The sequence below is a fragment of the Melozone crissalis genome, unplaced genomic scaffold (genome assembly GCF_028551555.1).
Source record: "Melozone crissalis strain CALT ecotype California unplaced genomic scaffold, PUWL_Pcris_2 ptg000038l_1, whole genome shotgun sequence".
Taxonomy (NCBI): domain Eukaryota; kingdom Metazoa; phylum Chordata; class Aves; order Passeriformes; family Passerellidae; genus Melozone; species Melozone crissalis.
Window position 1 is genome coordinate 3,660,385 of NW_026535816.1, and position 20,019 is coordinate 3,680,403.

A 20,019-nucleotide genomic window follows, 5' to 3' on the forward strand; every position below is an offset into this window, starting at 1 on the left:
CAAATATAATATGATATGATACAATATAATATATAATATAATATGTATAATATAATATATACAATATAATATGTATAATATAGTATAATATAATATAGTATAATATAATATAGTATAATATAAAATACACAATATACAATATAACATATAATATATAATACATAATATAAAATATATAATATAATGTAATCTAATCTAATAATATAATATATCAGCCTTCTGAGAACTTGGAGTCAGATTCTCATCTCTCACCCCATCCTGGGGACCTCACAAGCACCACACCCTCCTGTTTGGGCTGTTCCTGTCCTGAGTCTGGTGGGCTCAGGGTGGGACACAGGGCCCCTGTGAATGGTCCAGCACATTGTCACAGAGGGCTATGAAAGGAGCATTTGATCATGACTTGTAGCAAGCTAACCACCCTTACCTCCTCTTCCTACCTGTGCTTTGTGAAGACATTGCTTTTAAAGGCTAATAAATCCTAGCTTTTAAAGCTTATTTTATTTTTGTCATAATTTGAATGAATTCGGAATCTCTCCAGTGGATATGTTGAGTTGATTTAATTTTGTGTCCTTAAATAGAGGCACACTGTGTGTCAGGGTGTTACAGTCTGGCTAAAATGTTAATTTGCTGCAGGAGAAAAGGGTTGTGTTACATTGCAGCATTCCCCACTGGGCCAGAGTACTGTTAGTTCCTCTAAATATAATGGCTAAAATAATTCATGTGGCTTTAACAATCTGCTGAAATCAGTCTGGGCATCTCCTGCACTTCTTTGAGTGGAATATAACTTCTTTTGGTAAATTATGAGCCTCCACTAGGGTGTGCTTTGTATTCAGATGTGTTTGTTACATGGGGACTTCCAGCACAGAAATTTCTACTGTCTTTCCTTGCTGAAAGTCAAAAGGGTTCAAACTTGGCTTTAATTAAAATCAAGAAAAATCAAGCACTTGACTTCATTTATGGGCTAGGCAATCTGGTTTATCATGGGTTTATACAGCCAGGAATACTTTAACGAATCACAAAATTTTCCCTGTAGGTTTTGATTTTTTAAAAAATTTCTTGTATTTATTTTGCTGGAAAAAAAATTTTTTGAACAGAGGCCTGTAATCTTTCAGTTATTTTTACAGGCAGGGAAGGAATGCACATATTTACTGCTCGATGTTAAGCTTGTATTTCTATTGTAACAACAAGGAGTGTTCAGAGCTAGCCGCAAGGCCAGGGTTTGCTCCAGGAGCATGGTTTGTCCATTGATCATAGTGTGGGATGGCCATGTACTAACTCCATCAAAATCTGGGGAATAGGGTTGGTTTTTACCTGCTCATTTCCTGGTTCAGTGTTTCAAAGGTTGTGGTCAAAGTTGGTTTTGCTAAAAATAAATATACTGGTTTTTGCTTTTTGAAATCATGTGTTTGGATTGCAGAAATCTCATCAAGTTACTTTCATTTATAGTTAAATTATGCAGAAACAAGGCTGAGTCAATTGGAAGACTGTCATTGTGAGAAGACTTGTCAAGTAAATGGACTGATCTACAGAGACAAAGACTCATGGGTTGAAGATGATCACTGCAGGAATTGCACATGCAAAGTAAGAATTTCTGGAGAGTTTGAAGGATAGGATCTAATGAAAATGTGAAAATGGCCTTTGAATACGTAATGTTCACTCTGAGAGTTCCTGTGTGTTTAGAATGTGTCTAGTGGCAGCATGGACAATAGAGAGGGAAGTGGTAAAATAAATAAAATTTTGACATTACTTATTTGTAAGCTTCGTACATAAAATCAGCCTTCCCTTGACAATGCTTTCTTCCTTGTTTTAATTATAGCTGTGAGGACTTTGTGGTTTTGGGGTGAAGGAGTGGCATTGTCTGTGTTTCTTTGGAATTGTTTTCACTGCAGTAGCTTTTTCAAAAAGGAGACATTATCTTAATAGTATTCATAGATGCTTAGTTGCATCTTGCATGGTAACAACTTGCAGATTCATTTTCAGCGTTTATCAGACTGCAAAATACAAGGGACGGAAAGAGGATTAGTATGCAAAACTGGTATCTTTGAAATTATTTGATAAATATCTGAAGAGAGCCTTTGTTTGCTCAGGAAAATAGAAGCCTGGTTGTTAAAAAACCCAAAGATGATTGGAACAGCATACAGAAAGTAGGGCTTATGTTCTTGACTTATGTTTCCCAATTGATGTGTTTTGCTCTGGGGTTGGGGGCAAAATCAGCAATACGTATCAAAACACTGAAGGCAGTTCACCTTCAGCTGCTCTTTGATTCATTTTGCAGTTGGGTGGGATTAAATCTGCTGCTGAAGGATAGGTTTGTAATCCAGAATGGTGTTTTCATTTACTGGAATAGTTCTCAGCGGTGTGTATGAAATGCAGCTGATTTCTGTCCTGCCCCCTTGCCCAGGGAGGAGCTGTGGAGTGCAGGAGGATGTCCTGTCCCCCTCTGGAGTGTCCCCCCGATGCTCTGCCCGTGCACGTGGACTCTCAGTGCTGCAAGGTGTGCAGGGGTGAGTACAGCACACACACCTGGCTGCTTTGCCTTCTTGTCCTGCCCCCAGGACATTTTGGGAGGCTTTTCAGAGCTCCTGGTAGTTCAGGTAACACGAGCCATAGTGGCAAACGTGATTTAGGAAGAAAATGAACAATTGCCGAGAAATGAACAAGCCTTGCCAATTTCTGAGGTGCTGTTTTTACCTATTGTTAGTGTAAAATTATTCACCCTGTTGGGGGCTGGGAAGGCTGACTTGGCTCCAGTTGGTAGCTGCTGCTACCACCTGGCTGCTTTGCCTTCTTGTCCTGCCACCAGCACGTTTTGGGATGGTTTTCAGAGCTCCTGGTAGTTCAGGTAACACAAGCCATAGTGGCAAACGTGATTTAGGAAGAAAATGAATAGTTGCTGAGAAATGAACAAGCATTGCCAATTTCTAAGGTGCTGTTTTTACCTATTGTTATATTCATCCTGTTGGGGGCTGGGAAGGCTGACTTGGCTCCAGTTGGTATCTCCTCTTGATGTGTTGAGGAGCATCAAGCCTGTGGTCTGAACTTTCTTTTGTGATGAGTAACTAACCAAGCTGTTATCTTTTTGCCTGTCTTTTATTTCAAGTTAAAAGGCTGTTCTTTAAAATAAACATGACAGTATATCAGACCCTGGCTTAATATCCCTGTGTGGAGCCGTAGTTTGCTGTAATTAATTTCCAAATAAATTAATGAGAAGAAAGAAAAGCTAAGTACATTTTGTGATTGGTGTTATTATCAGCTTTCAGTTCCTTTTAGTGGGAATGAAAGCTGTTAAGTAACATTCACGGAAGGAATATTCAATATTTGTTACTTTAATAGTAGTACAAGGAACAAAGGCAATTTATGTATGAAAATTTTAGCTGTATACTAATGCCAGCCATACCTTAAGAAGCACAAATTCTCTTTCCCCTGATCTGTTCTGGAAGATGAGTAAACTTCATGCATGAGCTTTTCAATAATTTATTAGGACAGGGATGTTGAATTATTTTAGGATTTATTAGGGAAATAATAACACTTTTTTAGCATTCTGTCACCCTTCTTGAGTCATTGAATTCGTTAGTTCCATGTACAAATATCCTTTAGCTGTGATCTTGCACTTGCTCTTGTTTCTCATGTAATCTCATTTCTCTGGGCTGTATGTCAGCATGAATATTCTGCATACTGAAAGATGTTCATGAACAGAGTACTTGGGTGGCAAAGTGGTCATGCTGGCCTGGATTATTTGTCTCAAAATATTTTTATTTGTAACACTGAAAGTCTAGGGGGTTCTTTCATGAAACTGGATGTATGCACAAGAGTCAAAATCTGACACAAAGAAATTGTAAGGCACAAAATTGTAGATTCAGTGTATACCCTCATGAGTGACCTGTTCCTGTTATTTGTAATGGGAAGATGAACAATCAAACTTGCCTTTTGTCAGTGATTGGCACAAACTTGACTCGTTATTCTGACAAGAGCTCAGCGTGTCAGTCAATGGGAAGGGACGTGTGGAAGTTGATTGAAATTGATTGTAAATGCCAGCTCCTTGACAAAATGATGTGCTAGGACCACAGTTGGTCACCTCGAGGTAGATAGGAGTAATTGCAGAGGTTTTCCAAAGAGCTGCACTGCAGGTGTTATTTTCTCTGTGCTTTTTCTATTTAGCTCTGATAGAACCATCAGTTGTAATTTGCTGTCTCTAGGGATTATTGAGTGGCTGGGTTATTGAGCACTTTCCCATCTTAGCTAAGGGTTAATGAGCAAAGCTCTAATGTCTGATATGTTAAGGGGTTTAGGCAGTTCAGTTTTGATCCCTGCCACCTTGTGTTAGCATTTCAAATAATATTTGGCAAAAGACTGTAATTTTAGATACAATTTTTCTGAATTGTACATTAACTTGCTTTTCAGTGTGTCCCTTCCTGTGTAAAAACTAGTCATGTCAGGAAAACAGACAGAAAGAAGGAAATGTCTCCATTTCAAATTCTCCTAAAAATAGTTACTGGGATACTGGGATTCCTAATTTAAACAAAGCTTCCTCATCTGAAGTTTTCTTCAGAAGTGCGATCACAACAAGTAAGGCATAAAAACTAGGGCAGCTTTTGAAAAAACAGAGAAAACTAGGATGCCAAAAGGAAGACACCACTTTTTAAATGCTTTAGTGATGATGAAAACTGAGTTAGCCTGAAAATTGTAAATCATTCTCTTTTTTTTTTTTTAAGCAATGAGCATTTTCACAAAGAGTCATTAGAAGCAAATTTATGTCTGAAGGTTCATGAAGATTGATCTATCAGTCTCTTCTGCTTAAAATTTGGGAATCAATCTGGCTGTGACAGTTGCTGCTGTGGAACTGTTGGCATCACCTGTAAGGGGGACACACTTGCACCTGTGAGTGCTTCCCCTGCCTGGGCAGGAGGGAAATTCTGGTAAAACAGGAGGGAAATTCAGGTAGAACAGTCCTAGATAGAGTGTCTGTTGAGAACAGACTCCTCTCAACACTTGCACTGTGCAAATGCCTTGACTCTCAAAACCTTAAAGCGCTGTTCAGTTGCAGCATAGGATTCACACCTTTTAGCTTTCCTTTCAGGGTCACACGTCAGACTTTTAGTGGCCAAGTACAGAAAGAGCTGAAATAGCACAGCAGAAAGTTATTTTATCAGCGTTTACCATCGATCTGCTTTGTAATGCAGGGCGCTTTTATGGCGGATCCTTGATTTGTGTGAGATCGTAACAGTCCAGCTGCTCTCTTTAATTGATGGATTTACTGTCCTTCTCTGCAATTGGAATTTAGACATGTAGCTGCATGGGGACTGTGATAATTCTGGTCATAATTGACCAAGCTGTTTGCTGCTGTGGCCCTGATGCCCGTTGCCTTCTTCGCGGTGGCAGGAGTCCCAAGCCAGGTGACTTTGCCGTGAAGCGAGCGAGGAACGTTCCGGTCTGTCGGATCATTTGTGGAGCCACTCACCTTTGGCAGAAGGGTCAAAACTTCAGGCAAGAGTTTTGCAGTGGAGTTCTCAGTTTCCTGGGAAAGTCCTACACGTTTCACGTGTGCCTGAAGAATATTTTGCTGAAATAGATTTTTGCAGTTTGTTCATTCAGTAGTCATTCACTGCATCCAATCTGGTCGTGCAGTCCTCCAGTAAGATGAAGGGTTCACCTTTGGGCCCACAGAAAATGTGAAGGCGTAATTGAAATCTGTGCTTACATTATTCTTGTGATGAACTGGATGCTAATAAATGTCTCCAGTTCTTGAAGTGAGTCATGAGGACCTCTAGTAACACAAATACTGTAACTACTCTACATGATGTTGGTAGTGAAAACATTTTCTCTTGAATGATAGGTTATTAGGTCCAGGACATATTGTTTATGCTCCTATTCCCTCTCTCTAGTTTGGGTAAAGAGGCTACTTTCTCTTAAAATGAATTTGTTTGTTACTTTGTTTGTAATTATATGTGATACTGACTTCTGATGAAAGCAAAATGAATCGTATTTTTAATGTATTGATTTTTTTTCAGTGTGTGTGTATACTGGTTTTACTTCTTCGTTATACCTTGCATTTATTTGCTGCTTAAACACTGATTTAATGAATTTTTAATCTCCCTCCTCCTCTTGAATTACAGCAAAGTGTATCTATGGAGGCAAGGTGCTAGCAGAAGGTCAGCGAGTGTTAACCAAGAGCTGCAGGGAATGTCGAGTAAGTTTCAGCTGTATAAGCCTTTCCTGTTTTTAAATGTATCTGTGGTGTTCAGAAGTGACAGTGAAAAGTTAGTGCATTTCTTTAGGCTTCCTTCATGCAAATGTGACATCTGTTGTCTCAAAAAAGGTGACCTTGAAGTCACTGAAAGCCACAAATACGAAAACAAGGCAAGAATATGACCCTTGCAGGATAAGAGAAATATGGGCAAAATGATTTGGAAGAATGTTTTCTCTTATCTCTGCTTTCATGAGCTATAGAAAAAAGTAACAGCCTCTTGGGCAAATTACTTATTTCAGCCAAATTGCTAAAATCTGAAGCAACCTTCTTGTTACATTGTGTGAGATACTCTGTATTTTCCCTGCTGTTGTTCAAACTATATATAGCTCTTCTAGTAGTTGAGGTAAATTACAGAATATTGGAGCGGACTGAATTCTTTTTGGCAAATTCATGACATTTGGGCTATGACAGTCAGTATTTGAGAGCACAGGTGAATGGAGATCACGTTAGATCTGTTCAGGGGGGTGTTGGTGAGTGTGCATTGGAAAAGATTACAGTGATCTGGTTATTGTTGTGCTTGGAGCTCACTGTACAGAGTAGCAATTTTCTGTTCGCTAATGGAAATGGACAATAGCTGGTTGCAGATGCTGTGAAAACAGCTTGTTATGCAGAATTACTTTGCTATTGTTCCTGTGGAGCCGTATGGGGTGCTCAGCACTGCCTGTACAAATAGGTGGGCAAGGTTGTTGTCTTGGAAGGCAGACTAAGATGCCTGTCATTAATAAAATGACATAGAATTGCTTATTTGAGAGTGGAAGTACATGTATAAAATGAGAACAGGAGTATTTTCAAGTTAAAGTGAAACCAGAGAGGGTGAATCTGAATTGTGTCTCTGGAACATCTCTGTGCTATAAATAAGAGTGTTATATTCATCATTAGGAGTATGATAATACGTTCAGGAAGATTAAAAGCAAATACCAACCATCAAATGAGTAAAATAATGAAAACGGCTTTTGTATTTTGCTTATTGTTAAAAGGAAAATTATATGGCAATGTTAATTACAGTAACATTGCAGTTGGTATTTGCATCTCAATTGACAGTATTGATAAATATTCAAAATGGCATCTGTGAATGTTACACCATAAAAAAATCATTTGATGCATACCTTCAGAAAAACCCCCACAATCTGAAGTTGTGTCCACAAGTGTGCTTCAACAAAATACTAAACCTCACTGGCCTGGGGAGAGTTTTTAAGAGGATGCTTGCATGTGTTTCTGCGGGCTGGTGTGTCTCTGTGCAGGAGGTTCATTCAGTATGTCTTCAGCATGACCTCCTAAACCTGACCTACTTGTCTGCTGCCTCAGGTGGGAACGCTCCCTGCGTGAAGGATGAATGGGCATGAGTCAAACTGTGGCTGTGCCATTGTTTTCTGTCCTGTGTGGACACGGTGTTGTATGAGAAAAGGAGGGGCTTTTCTCATACAAAATTTAATATGGTTTAATTTTCCAGACTTGAAACACTGACATCAGATTTCAAAAGCTGCTGATCCATGAAGGAATACAGTGGAGGGCACACGTCTACTGTCAATGTAATAGTGTTGATAAAGATAACTTAAAAATCTTTGTGCCTGTAAAGGAGGATATATTTGTAAGTGGAGTAATGTCAACAAGATTAAATTGAAATTTCACATTTCAATTTTTATTTGACGATGGATTCCTTATTCTTTGCATAGGTACTGATCCAAACTTAAGAGGTTTTTAACTTGTATTGATTTTTCCATCTAAAAAAAAAAATAATACTGCTGATGGATCCAGCTAGATCAAAGATTTTCTTTATCAGGCAGAGACCTTTTTTAATTTTTCAAAACTAATCCAGACTAAAAATATTTATGATGCACATCCTCTTAACCATAAGCACAGATGTTATTAATGAACAACCATTCCCAGCTGGAATCCTGCCCACAAGCACTCTTTAGATGAGTCTACAATGACAAAAGGAGCACACAGGTATTTCTAACAACCATGGGACAGTTCAGGCTGGAAGGGACCTCTGGAGGTCACCTTGTCCAGCTCACCTGCTTGAGCAGGGTTACCTGGAGCCAGCTGCCCAGGGCCACGTCCAGATGTTGAGTGTCCCCAAGGATGGAGACTGCACAGCAGCCCCACGCTGCAGGAGGGTTTCCTGATGCCGCATGGGCCCTGCTGTGTTTCACTTTGTGCCCCTGGGCCTGCTCCTGTCACTGGGCCCTGCTCAGAGGAGCCTGGCTCCCTCCTCTTGGCACCCTTGGGTACTCACACGTGTGTGCAGGATCCCTCTGAGCTTCTCCTCTCCAGCCTTTCCTCCTGCGAGAAGCTCCAGTCTATTATTTATCCTGGTCTATTATTTGTCCGTGGCTGATCTCTCCCAGCTTTTCCATGCCTCTCTTGTGGTGAGAAGGCCAGAAAATGCAAGTGTGTATGAGCTTTTGATAACTGCACCTTTCTGCATTCAATAAGTGTTTGATTTTTTGTTTGTTGGTTTGTTTAGGGCTTTTTTTTTGTGTTTCACCCTTATGGTGATGTGGGCGATTGAATGTCAATGGGAAGATTTTTATAACTTTTTTTGGAGTGAGAATTTGCAGTTGATCAGCTGCCTGTGAATGACATGATGCTTGTTCATAAACAAGATGACATGCTTGACAGCAAAGGGTACAAAAATAAATGCCTCTTCATTAATGCTGGGAGCAGGCAGTCACAGAGTGCCATACAAGATGGACAGGGCCCACAGCTTTCAGGAAGGTTGACTAAAAAGTTTTTTGTAAAGATAAGGAACGATGTGTGACAGTGTTTACAGGGGTTCTTGGATGAGGGAAGAGACGAGGATCTGACTCCATGGTTCAGAAGGCTGATTTATTATTTTATGATATATATTACATTAAAACTATACTAAAAGAATAGAAGAAAGGATTTCATCAGAAGGCTGGCTAAGAATAGAATAGGAAGGAATGATAACAAAGGTTTGTGTCTTGGACTCTCTGTCCGAGCCAGCTGACTGTGATTGGCCATTAATTAGCAACAGCCAAGATGGACCAATCCCAGATGCACCTGTTGCATTCCACAGCAGCAGATAATCAATGTTTGCATTTTGTTCCTGAGGCCTCCCAGCTTCTCAGGGGGAAAAATCCTAAGGAAAGGATTTTCATAAAAGATGTCTGTGACAATGATGTACTTCTTCAGGGTGACAGCTGAGGCTGCTGTTTGAAGCTGTGCCCTGAGAGAGTGATCAATACCAGCTCCTTGGGCCTAGGAGTGATACTGCTGCATGTGGTGCTGTCCCTGAAACCACATCTCTCACTTCCCTGGCTGGGATGGAGAGAGCTGGAGGTACAAAAGGTAAAGATCATGGGTTGAGGTCAGAACAGTTTATTGGAATCAGCAAGGACATAAGAAAATAAACAGTAACAGCAATAACAGTAATGACAAGGGGTACAGGGAAGAGGTGGTCATTTCACAGGGAACAACAAAACCCAGCTGCTCCCTCTGGGCCCCAGCAGCCCCACCGCAGAGTGAGGTGCTGTAGGACAGCCTCCTGTCCTGGCCATGCCCCTCCTGGCTGCTGCAGAGATCAACCCTGTCTTGTCTGGAACCAGGGCACAGATAAATTCAGACAGGAAAAAACCCCACCAAAATAGCCTTATCTGAAATCTTGCAAATAATTTTCGAAACCGATCATGTGAGGTGTGCTGTTCATTGTTCAGATTTTCACTACATGTCACTGATTAGGCTTACATCCAATCCTCTTTTGTATGTACTTACCTTGGTAATTACAAGAAGTTTAATTATCTTGTTGTCAGTTTTTGACTCCAGATCTCATTCTTTCTGGATTGTATGTCACAACCGAGGCTTGATATATTTATTCCAGAAAAAAAAGTCTTTTTGGCATCTATTTCTGTTCACATTCTATGACTACTACATATGTGAATTGAATATAAAAAGGAATAATTTTTCTAAGGCTGCCTGAAGCAGTAATTCTAAAGTGTGAACTCTTCTTACTTATCTCAGTGGATAAAATCTGAAATCTGATGATGATAATTCTTATAATTGGATCTGTACTAGTTTATAACAAATTAATTTTAACCCAAAGAATACTTAACATGGAAATGTTTTAATTGTTTTAAAACTTAATTACAAATAAGTTTAATTTGTTTTCCCAAGATGCAAATTCTGCAGAAAATAGAAGACTTAAGGAAATAAAATCTTACTGTTGTTAAATTAATGGAATTCTCAATTTGTGTTGTTTAATCTACTTGTGAGTCACTGAAGAAGCAGTGAGCTTGGAATAAATTTGTCTTTAGCTTTTTGACTCATCCTGACACTCATTTGACTTTCATACCGTTTCTTGCCATATTTCTCTGGCCAGATTTATTGTCAGTCAACACTTTTTGTGGTGTGCTGACATACTTTACTCTTTCTGCCGTAATTGTCCTGTCTGAGCTTAAATAGGCAATGAGTTACAGGCAGAGCTGCTCTAGCTGCTTGTTTGATAACGTGATGGTGAGCGATGGCTCCGTGTCTGGTTCTTTTATCACCTTTGATCCTGCAGTTGCACAGACAGCCGTGGGGGATTCCTGCCTCTCCCCTGTGCAACTGAGAGCAGGAGGAGACCGAACGCCTCCATTGACTCCGCTGCTCTTGCTCTGATGGTGTGTGCCCTCTGTAGCTGCTTTTTCTCACAAAAATAAGAAAAGCAGATGCCTGTGGGGTTCTTTTAGCATTATTCACGACAGCAACTGGTGCAGCTTGCCAGTGAAGGCAATGGCCCTGCTTGGCCTGGAGATTGCAGTGTCAGGGCAGTGGTGGACGGCGGTTCCAGAATTACAGATTTGCAGTCCCTGGCTCCGCTGCACGCCTCAGCTGGAGGTTCTGCAAGCTGCTGGGCACCTTGGGCCCATCATCTGTGCCTTGTGGCCTCAGCAGGCATTTCCTGAGCGTGTAGGTGAGATCTCCTTCTGGAGCCTACTGAGTTGGTGAGGTGAGGTGAGGTGGCAGGGCTGGTGACCAGCAGAGGTTTTTACCTGAGTGAGCCTGTGCTGCAGTGTGCTGTGCACAGTGCTGTGTAGCTGTGAGGGCAAGCTTCTGCACTGGGTGTTTCTTCATGCAGGGTGCACTCACAGGTAATTTCAATATCCTCTCTTCAAAATCATGTATCTGGTTGTCACCGTGATATTTTCTGAAAATTCCCTTCGCCAGGATTTCTTCGCCTGGGAAGCTGAGAAGCCTCAGAAACAGAATGTAAATAATTATCTGATTGCTTTGGAATGTGGTCTGGACATTGCTTACCAACAGGTGAATGTTTGATTGGTTTCATGTGAATTGTTTTAACTCAATGACCAATCCCAGTCCAGCTGTGTCAGACTCTGACTCAGTCACAAGTTTTCATTATCATTCTTGTTAAACCTTCTGATGTATCCTTTCTCTTTCTTTAGTATAGTTTTAGTGTAGCATTCTTTTAATATAATATCATATCATATCATAAAATAATAAATCAGCCTTTTGAGAACATGGAGTCAGATTCTCACCTCATCCTGGGGACCCTCACAAGCACCACATCTGGTCCTTCAGATTATGAGAATGATCGCTTTAATGAGTTTTTGCCTATTCTTTGGTATTGGTTTTCCTCTGCTTTCCCAGCCCTAGATATGTTTGGATCGTATTTGTAAACTTATCTCTGCAATCATGATAGCTGGAAAGTGAAATTTCTTCATTTGAGGAAGGCAGAAATTCTTATTCCACCTTTTTGTTCTGACATCTGAGATGCCATGAAAAGTGTTCTAGACTGATGTTAAAAGGGGTTTTGGCAACATAGCAGGCTGCCTGCTTTCTTAGTGGAGTTTCATAGCTTGGAAAATGAGATTACTCAGGTGTGGACAGTCCTGTGGGGCAGTTACTGTAGTTCCTACTGAGCAGAAATCCCAGTTGTTAATTTTTGCTCCGCTTGCTAGTTTTCAGTGCTGGCATAGCTGCAGAAGGGGTGCTGAACAAGTAAATTATGGTATGGAGGAGGCTGGAGGGAGGGATAAGGTAAAAGAGGAGGCTATTTTGGGACAAGATGTTGAGAAACATGGAACTAAGTGCTGTAGAGCTGTTTGGTCTGGAGACAAAGTGAGGCTGATCTGCTGGATGAGAGAAGATGGAGTAAAATTTGGTGGAAAAATCTCCCCATGACGGCTCTATGTCTGTGATTACAGAAAACTTCTACCAGCATCTAGACCTCCTATCCTCCTATCATAGTCTTATTCTAAATCTAGAAATCAAAATCTAGCGATGTCTGGCTTGATTTTTCCACAGCAGTTTCTGTGGGGCTCTCTCAAGATGAGCTTTCTTCTCTGAAGGATCTAACTTCGGAAATAAGGTGATCAGTAATTCTAAAGAACAGACTCTGGGACACGACAGAACAACACAACACTTGAAAATACTGGTCTTGCTGTGTAAATTGGAGTTGAATAACTTATCAATGAAGTGTGTGGACTGGGAAATAACAGGAATAAAGCTCAGACTTGCAGAAAGCAGGAAGACTATCTTTTAGCTGGATTGAAATTCTTAAATTCCTTCGAATACTTGAAAAGAAGATAACTACATGTTGGTAAAATGAGACTTGTACCAAATATGAGACTACATATTGAGACTTTTACCAAATGAGGCTTTTACCAAATATGAGACTACATATTTGGTAAAGAATTTTGAGGTGAAATGCCTTGCCTTTTAATTTTTTTTTTTTTTAATGCAGAGAAATGCACAGTAGATTACTCCAGATTTGATGTTATGGTGGAACAAATGAACTTAACTTGCTTCTTGCTAATTTACCAATGTTGTTACTGGAGATTACTAGTGCTGTGGATGGAAAACTATGTGATCCTTGCCATTGCATGTATTTTCACCAATGTAATTTTTTTAAAAATACTGTTTATTTTCAGAATGGAGTTTTAGTCAAAGTAACAGAGACCTGTCCACCACTGAACTGCTCAGAAAAGGATCATGTTCTTCCAGAGAACCAGTGCTGCAGTGTTTGTAGAGGTAAGCCAGCCTGGAAGGAATACAAGTTGTTGATTCAACAGGAAATACATTTAAAAGAGCAATTCCTTTTTAATAAGATATTAAGTACCTCTATAAGCATGATTCTAAAACCACTCTGTGATACTCCTTTGGTTAGAAGACTTAGCAGATACAAAGCTGTAATTGAACTGAATTAGGCAGGAGAAAAGGAAGAGGTGGAGGAGAAAGGAACCATTATCTCCTAAAACATCCTATTAAAAGGATGCTGTATTTGAAAAAGAAATATATTTTGTTCCTTATACCTGCAACTGCAGGGGTTTGAAAGTGTTTTTTCAAGGTCTCTATTTTAAAATCTCAAAAATAGCATTAAGATTCTAGTTGGATGGATATAAGGAGGTTGATTTAGATCTGAGCACTCTCAGGACTAATTTATGAATTAAGCTGGACAATGAAATAGTACCAATGCAAAACAAAAATGAAAAAAGAGTGCTAGAGCCCAGAACCTCATTTTTCCTCCTTCCAGAGGATATTGAGATGCAGGTTCCTCTTCCTTTCAGCCATGTGAGTCCTGGTTGTAGGCTGGAGCAGACTGAACAGGCAATAACTAAAACCTTAATTGAGGAAATCCCCTTAAATGAGGAACATGCAGGTATCACAAGGTTAAGGCTTGAGCAAGCTTTTTTTAAAAAAATGTGTTCTGATCAGTGCATTGCTGGGTGAATAATCATTCCCTGGGTATTTATCTCTGTTCCTCATCTCTCCCTTGGTGCCGAGTCTCAGCTGGGCTCAAGGGGAGCCTGGTCTCTCAGGACTCACATTCAGCCTTCAGTGATGCACCTCAGAAATTCAAGCAGGAGGTACCAAATGAGCATGAGACACGTGCAGGCTTAGATGGTTATGGAGGTCTGCTGCAATATTTGTCTTGCCTGTGGATAAATTCCTGCAGTGCCATTGCAGATGGCAATGGATGGGCTCTGAACCTCTCCCTCTGCCAATAAATATTAATTAGTAAATATACATGGTTAAATATTTACTGAGGCCTTGAACTTAAAAACACATGCATGTGGTTGCAGAGACCAGCATGCTTGAGACTCCCTCTTGGGTCATGGTCTGAGAATATACACATTAATTAGTTTAGCAGTTTCTAGAAACATCTGCAGCTATTTAAGCAGGCAGTAAATGTTGCTTCTCTGTCCCTCAGAGGGCTGGATGTCTTAATGATACTTCTTAACAGATGGCCCAGTTTGATGTAGTGCAGTGCTGAAAAAGAATGTATTCATTACTTAAAAGGATTAGAAATATGAAAGCTTCAAAGTTGATGGAAGATAAAGTTCCATAATTATTCACTTCCATATTATTGTTAGTGATAGGTCCTCTTTTTAGATATTCATTCCCAAACTGGCTTCATTATTTATAATATAAGATGAATATGTATATTTATGTGATGATCTCTAGAAGCAAGGGAAGAAATTGTATTTTCCCTTCCCAGGAATACTGGTACATGATGCATTCAATTTGACACATTAAACTTTCACTTCAGTTCTGCTTTAGCTGACTGCTAAAACAATACCTCCTCTTTTTGTATTTCATCATGGCTTTTTAAAATTCTTTTGAAAATGATGCTTAAAGATATGATTAATTTTGTCAACTTTACAAAGGCATAAATTCAATTTAGCACTCATAAGTTGCTTTTATATCTTGAAATAGAATATATGCTGCTTGACTTCAATTGCATGCAACCCCAAGTGGTAGTATGTAATTTTATCATGTGCTGTTGTTAAAAATGGATATTTATTACAAATTCCATATTTGATATGGGTTTTATCCAGCAAACAGGTGCTCTCTGATATGGCAAGCGGGCCACAGTTTGTGATCCTGTTCTGTTCCAACATATCCTTTACTGGGAAAGGATAGATGGCTTCTCTTGTTTGCAGAGCTGACTTCTTTCAGAGACTGTGTTCAGCTTCTTTTTGTCTGAGCCAAAGCAGTAAGGAAGACATTGTAATAATTGCTGTCCTGAATAGGCAAAATTATTTGTTGGAAGGCCACACAGACCATTTGCACATCACATGCAAATTCCACATTGTATGAATGATGATGCAGGTAATTTGTTGCATTAGTCCTTAGCTAAGCCTTAAGTTATTCAACAGAATATTTAGCAAATGTTTACTAGCAGTGTTAAAGAAGAACATTATTTCTGTGTTAATTTTGTCAGTGCATGTTGGTGACTGCTGGGTTCTGGGCTTTGTAGCAATTTGTGAGTTTTTAGTATCTGTAGTTGTGGAAACAGAAGCCTTCTACTGAATTTCATGTTCTGTAGAATTCTAGAATATATTTGCTGAATTGGGCAAGGTTGAAAGGGTTGCATCTTGTGCTTTTCTAGCTGCAGCAGAGGAATTTCCATGTAATGAAAGGATAAATATGAGGGGATCAGCAGAAGGAAAGAAAAGCACAGAAATACAGAATCTTCATGATGCTGTGGTATGAGACTGTACCCTCTGAAGTACTTCCCACAATAACAGATGAGTGCCATAGCTGCTGCAGGGTAAAACACAAATCTGAGGTGTTTATGGAGATGGAAATTGTGAGTCAGCAACGAAAAGAGTTGAATACTGTTATGTGCAGAGCTGGTGGCCTTCCTGGATGGTCATTATTGTTTGTAAATGGTAGGGAAAATAAAGCCAGCAAATAATGCCTGCTCCCCTTCAGGCTTGCCCCGTGAGTTTATAGTGCAGCAGAAGGTAATAGCACATTGCTAAGAGGCAATTTCCACATTTCAGGGAAGTGGTTGTGTGAGGTGTACAGGTGAGAGCAGTATGGAAGAGCTCTGCTTTAAAATCACAGTTTATTTTTGTGATTTCATGTACTGAATTCCTAAATGGACCTCCCCACATCTGTATATGGGATCTATCCTTGGCTGCCATGCAGAGTATACCCAGTTTTTCCTTTCATCTCTGTGCTTTAATATAAATGTCTGCTTTAACTATGTGGCCACTTTATACTTTCCAGCAGGACAATGTGGTGTTATTAAACTGTCTTCTAGGCTTACATAAAATTTAGTTAATTTTCAAGTTTCACAAAGAATCGTGTCACAAAATACATTTTTTGCTACTTTTGAGATTCACTCATTTTTCTTACAGCATGCCTGCTACATTTTTTATAGCCCAGGGACAGAACTAATATAAAAAATAGTGTCATGAAAGTGTTTTATTGTTCCCTTTAGCTGTTTTTCTCCTTGCCAAAGACAGTGTATAATTTTGAAAGAGTGGATTTTTTTTCTCTTTTGCATGAGTGATTCAAATAAAACTTCATGAGAGAATTTTTGTGTTGTTATGCTCACAATTTTAAATACATAGAAATAGTCTTAACAGCCTTAGCAACTTCAGATGTGCTCTTCTTAAAAGAAAGAGTTTGATGAAATAGTGAAGTAGTGACACTGGTTTTGTTTCTAGAGAAAAGAATTATTTGCTGTCCTGCAGTATGGTGCGACTGATGGATTTGGATTGCCTGCTGATACTCGTTAGGAGGAAAGGGAGAATCTTATTGATGAGGTGAAATATACATTTTACAGCAGGGAGCAGCATTTAATTCTAAAACTGGGGCTTCTGCCCCCCCTCTTTGTGCTGCTTTGGGAAGGTTGTTAGTTTTTCAGTTAGAGGGTGAGAAGGCTCTTCAGTTGTGCATGTTTCTCATCTCTTCCTGCCTGGCTGTGAAACTGAGGTTTGACTCTTCAGAAATTGAATTTTTCCCATTTATTGCTGTGAGGTAGGAGTTATTTCAAGGTTTTAGATTTATTAAGATTTAATGGCAGTTGATAAATGTGAATTAGTTTATTTCTAAACGTAGTTGTAGCGTTACTTAGGATTTAGAAGAGCTTTCTGTCTGAAAAAGAAGAAATCTTTTTAAGCTTGTTAGGCTGTGTAGTTACCATTATTCTATTGCACACAGATAAGCACTGTGTAATAAGCTCTGCATTCACAGAGCAACTTGAAAGAATGTATGAAGTTGCTGTTTTATGTCAGACAACTGAGTGCTGTCCACAGTCTCTGAAGGTGTGAAAGCTGCTGTTCAAAGTGCTGCTTCGCACATGACTCATTAAAAACTGATTCAGATCATGGAAAGACATAATTGGTAATGCAAATTCTAACACTCTTCCATGACTTTTCCCTCAGATTTACCTTACATAATTATGTTGTAACTGTGGGGTTGAATCCTAACAGTAGAAAAGATTTTGAGATTGGAACTACCTTGGATTTTTGAACATTTGCTGGTGCTTTAACAGAAGCAGTATAACAATTTTTGTTTTCACATTTAGAGATTTCTCAGTATAAAACAGTGAAATAGAGGATATCTTGAAGAGCAAGAGAACAGGGGTTTTACAGTTTTTGATGTGAACAGCTAAGGCTATTGTAAGAAATACAGAAAATTGTCCAGAAGTTAGAAGGAAACCCTCAGAAGCAAGGAGAGGCACATCAGTGTTGACCATAAAAAAAGTAGGAAGAGATATGGGTCTAAAATGTATTGATTGCAGCTGAAGTCTTGATTGGGTTCTTGCATTTTACAATGAATAATTAAGCCAAATCACCAAGTATGAAAAACCTGGATGGCAGCACAAAACAGCTTAGTGTGCTGCTCGGCAAAAGGAGTTCCGGGAGCCATGACTTGGAAGATGTTGCTTGGAAAGTTGGGAGCAATGTTCAGGTGTCCCAGTGTCAGAGTCTGTGTGGTCAGGATGACCCCGAGATGGGTTAGAGAGTCTCTTTTTCCCAGCCCAACAGCCGATGAAGGAGTCAGGATTCTTCTGTTCTGCTTTTCAAGGTTGTTTATTTTCTGTTATCTATAAAATTCTTTGACCTGCCGAGGTCCATTCAGCAGGTCAATCAGTGGCACACTGCCTGCCCTCAGGGCTAAGTTGGCTTTTTATACTAAGAACTGTGTGTACAATATTTACAATAATTTTCCAATACCCATCACCTATGTCAGACAGTCTGTCTCTACCCTAAACCAATCCAGAAGTGTCACCACCACAGCAGAAGATGGAGGACAAGAAGGAGAAGGAGGACAGGACACACCCAGATTCCTCCATCTTGCCTTTTGAACCCCCGTTCTAAAAACTCCAAAATTCTACTTTTTCACCCTGTGACAAATTCACTGTCATTCTACTCAAACCCTTGTGCCCTGTAACTCCTCACACAAAGCTGGTAATTGTTTCCATGGGCTACAATCAAAGGCACAGGTGTCTGTGACTCTGTGCCAAGGTCTCTGAGCCCCTGCCAGGGTCTCCAGTCCTCCAGGGCAGCCAGAGCAATGTCCTGGGTCCCAACATCCCAAAATAGAATGAATTTTTAATTTGAGATATCTGACTTGGGGCCACTAAGGCCTACCCATTTGTGCAGTTCCTGATGCTGCAGAAGAAACCGTGATGGTTTTATGGCTGCTAGCATGTGTCTGGTTCTTTTCCTAATTGTCTTAGTTCATTTATTAATGGTCATTCTATGTTCAGAATGAAGGAGTGGAAAGAAACTTGTATTTTTTAAGGAAAAGATGGAGCAAACATTTCAGCAGCTTTGATGAAGGAAGAGAGCAATGTTATCAGCAATGTCTGGGGGACGAACAGAGGTCATCAGGCCTATAAAAATCTAAACACACTCTTGAATATTTCATTCCCCTGGTAGTACTTAATTGTGTTTTGGATGACTTTGAGGGGCTGTTGTTCAGGGATTGTGTGTGTATGTGCAGGGAAGATGGTTTCTGGCATCTGTTCTGAATGCATTCATCTGTAATTTTAATTCATGCTTGCCTTGTCATCTGTGCTGGCCTGAAATTCGTTAAGATTATCAGAACTGTTTAAGATTTTCTGTGGTTTTGTTAAATCCTCTCCAATTGCCTGCTTGCTGTGATGATTCTATTTTAAGCCATTCTTATATTTAGAGAGGAGCTGACTATCTCAGATAAGCCTTTGCTGAATATTCTGAATGAATTGTTATTTTGGCTGGGCAGTGGGGATTCATGCCCTCTGCTATCTCCCACCCATGTGGGATTTAGGGATCCCACTGCAGCATCAGTGGGTGCTTTTGGCACCTCTGGAGGTATTTTTTAGGAATCCTATCAGCCATTTCACATCAAAGAATTAATAACAATCAGATAATTGGCTCTAAAACTCGTGCTAGGGAGAATTTGGACCAATGTCTAAGAAATCCAAGAACCCCACATCCTTGATTATCATCTTTTGGCTCTTTTGTAGTGCTAATTTTGCATTTTTGCTGGGAAAAAAAAAGTATCTCTGGAAAACCTCTGATGCAAGCAATGGTGTACTTTTCTAGAGAGAGGCACAGTGAACCCTTGCTCTTCTGTTCTCTCAAGTATATTTTTTCCTGCTGGTTAAGCTTAAATTACAGTTGTTTTGTAAAAGCTTGGTGACATGAAACGTTGTAGCACCATGTGTGCTCTTAGCAGGAATGGCTTCCACTATCCACTCACAGAGGCATTGAACACGTTTGCTGAAATGCTGTTGGAAAGTGAAGTGGAGTCACTTCTAGACAGCAGTTTGAACAGGGAGGAATCAGTGTTTCACAGGTCTTGGGTGATAATAAATGCCAAGACAGTCTAGAGCACAGTGGATGTTCTATGATTGTGTATTCCTAATGACAGGAGAAAAATGGAATGTCTTTTAGAGCCTTGATTTTCTCAAGTTACAGAGGTTTTAGTATAAAAAGCCAACTGGAATTATTTCTAAAACTTAATTTTTAAAATTAAATATTGAAATTAATTATTAATACTATTATTTAAATATAAAATAG

General features: G+C 39.6%; 1 protein-coding gene across 5 annotated transcripts in view; it reads left to right on the forward strand.

Annotated features, from left to right (window-relative positions):
• NELL1 (neural EGFL like 1) overlaps positions 1 to 20,019 on the forward strand; it is a 280,140-nt gene that overhangs the window by 68,667 nt on the left and 191,454 nt on the right. For all 5 annotated transcript variants that reach the window (XM_054283614.1, XM_054283612.1, XM_054283613.1 and 2 more), the window contains exons 8-11: positions 1,447 to 1,581; positions 2,402 to 2,504; positions 6,114 to 6,187; positions 13,141 to 13,240. In XM_054283614.1, coding sequence (XP_054139589.1) covers positions 1,447 to 1,581; positions 2,402 to 2,504; positions 6,114 to 6,187; positions 13,141 to 13,240 — 412 coding nt within the window. The remainder of the gene's footprint in view (positions 1 to 1,446; positions 1,582 to 2,401; positions 2,505 to 6,113; positions 6,188 to 13,140; positions 13,241 to 20,019) is intronic.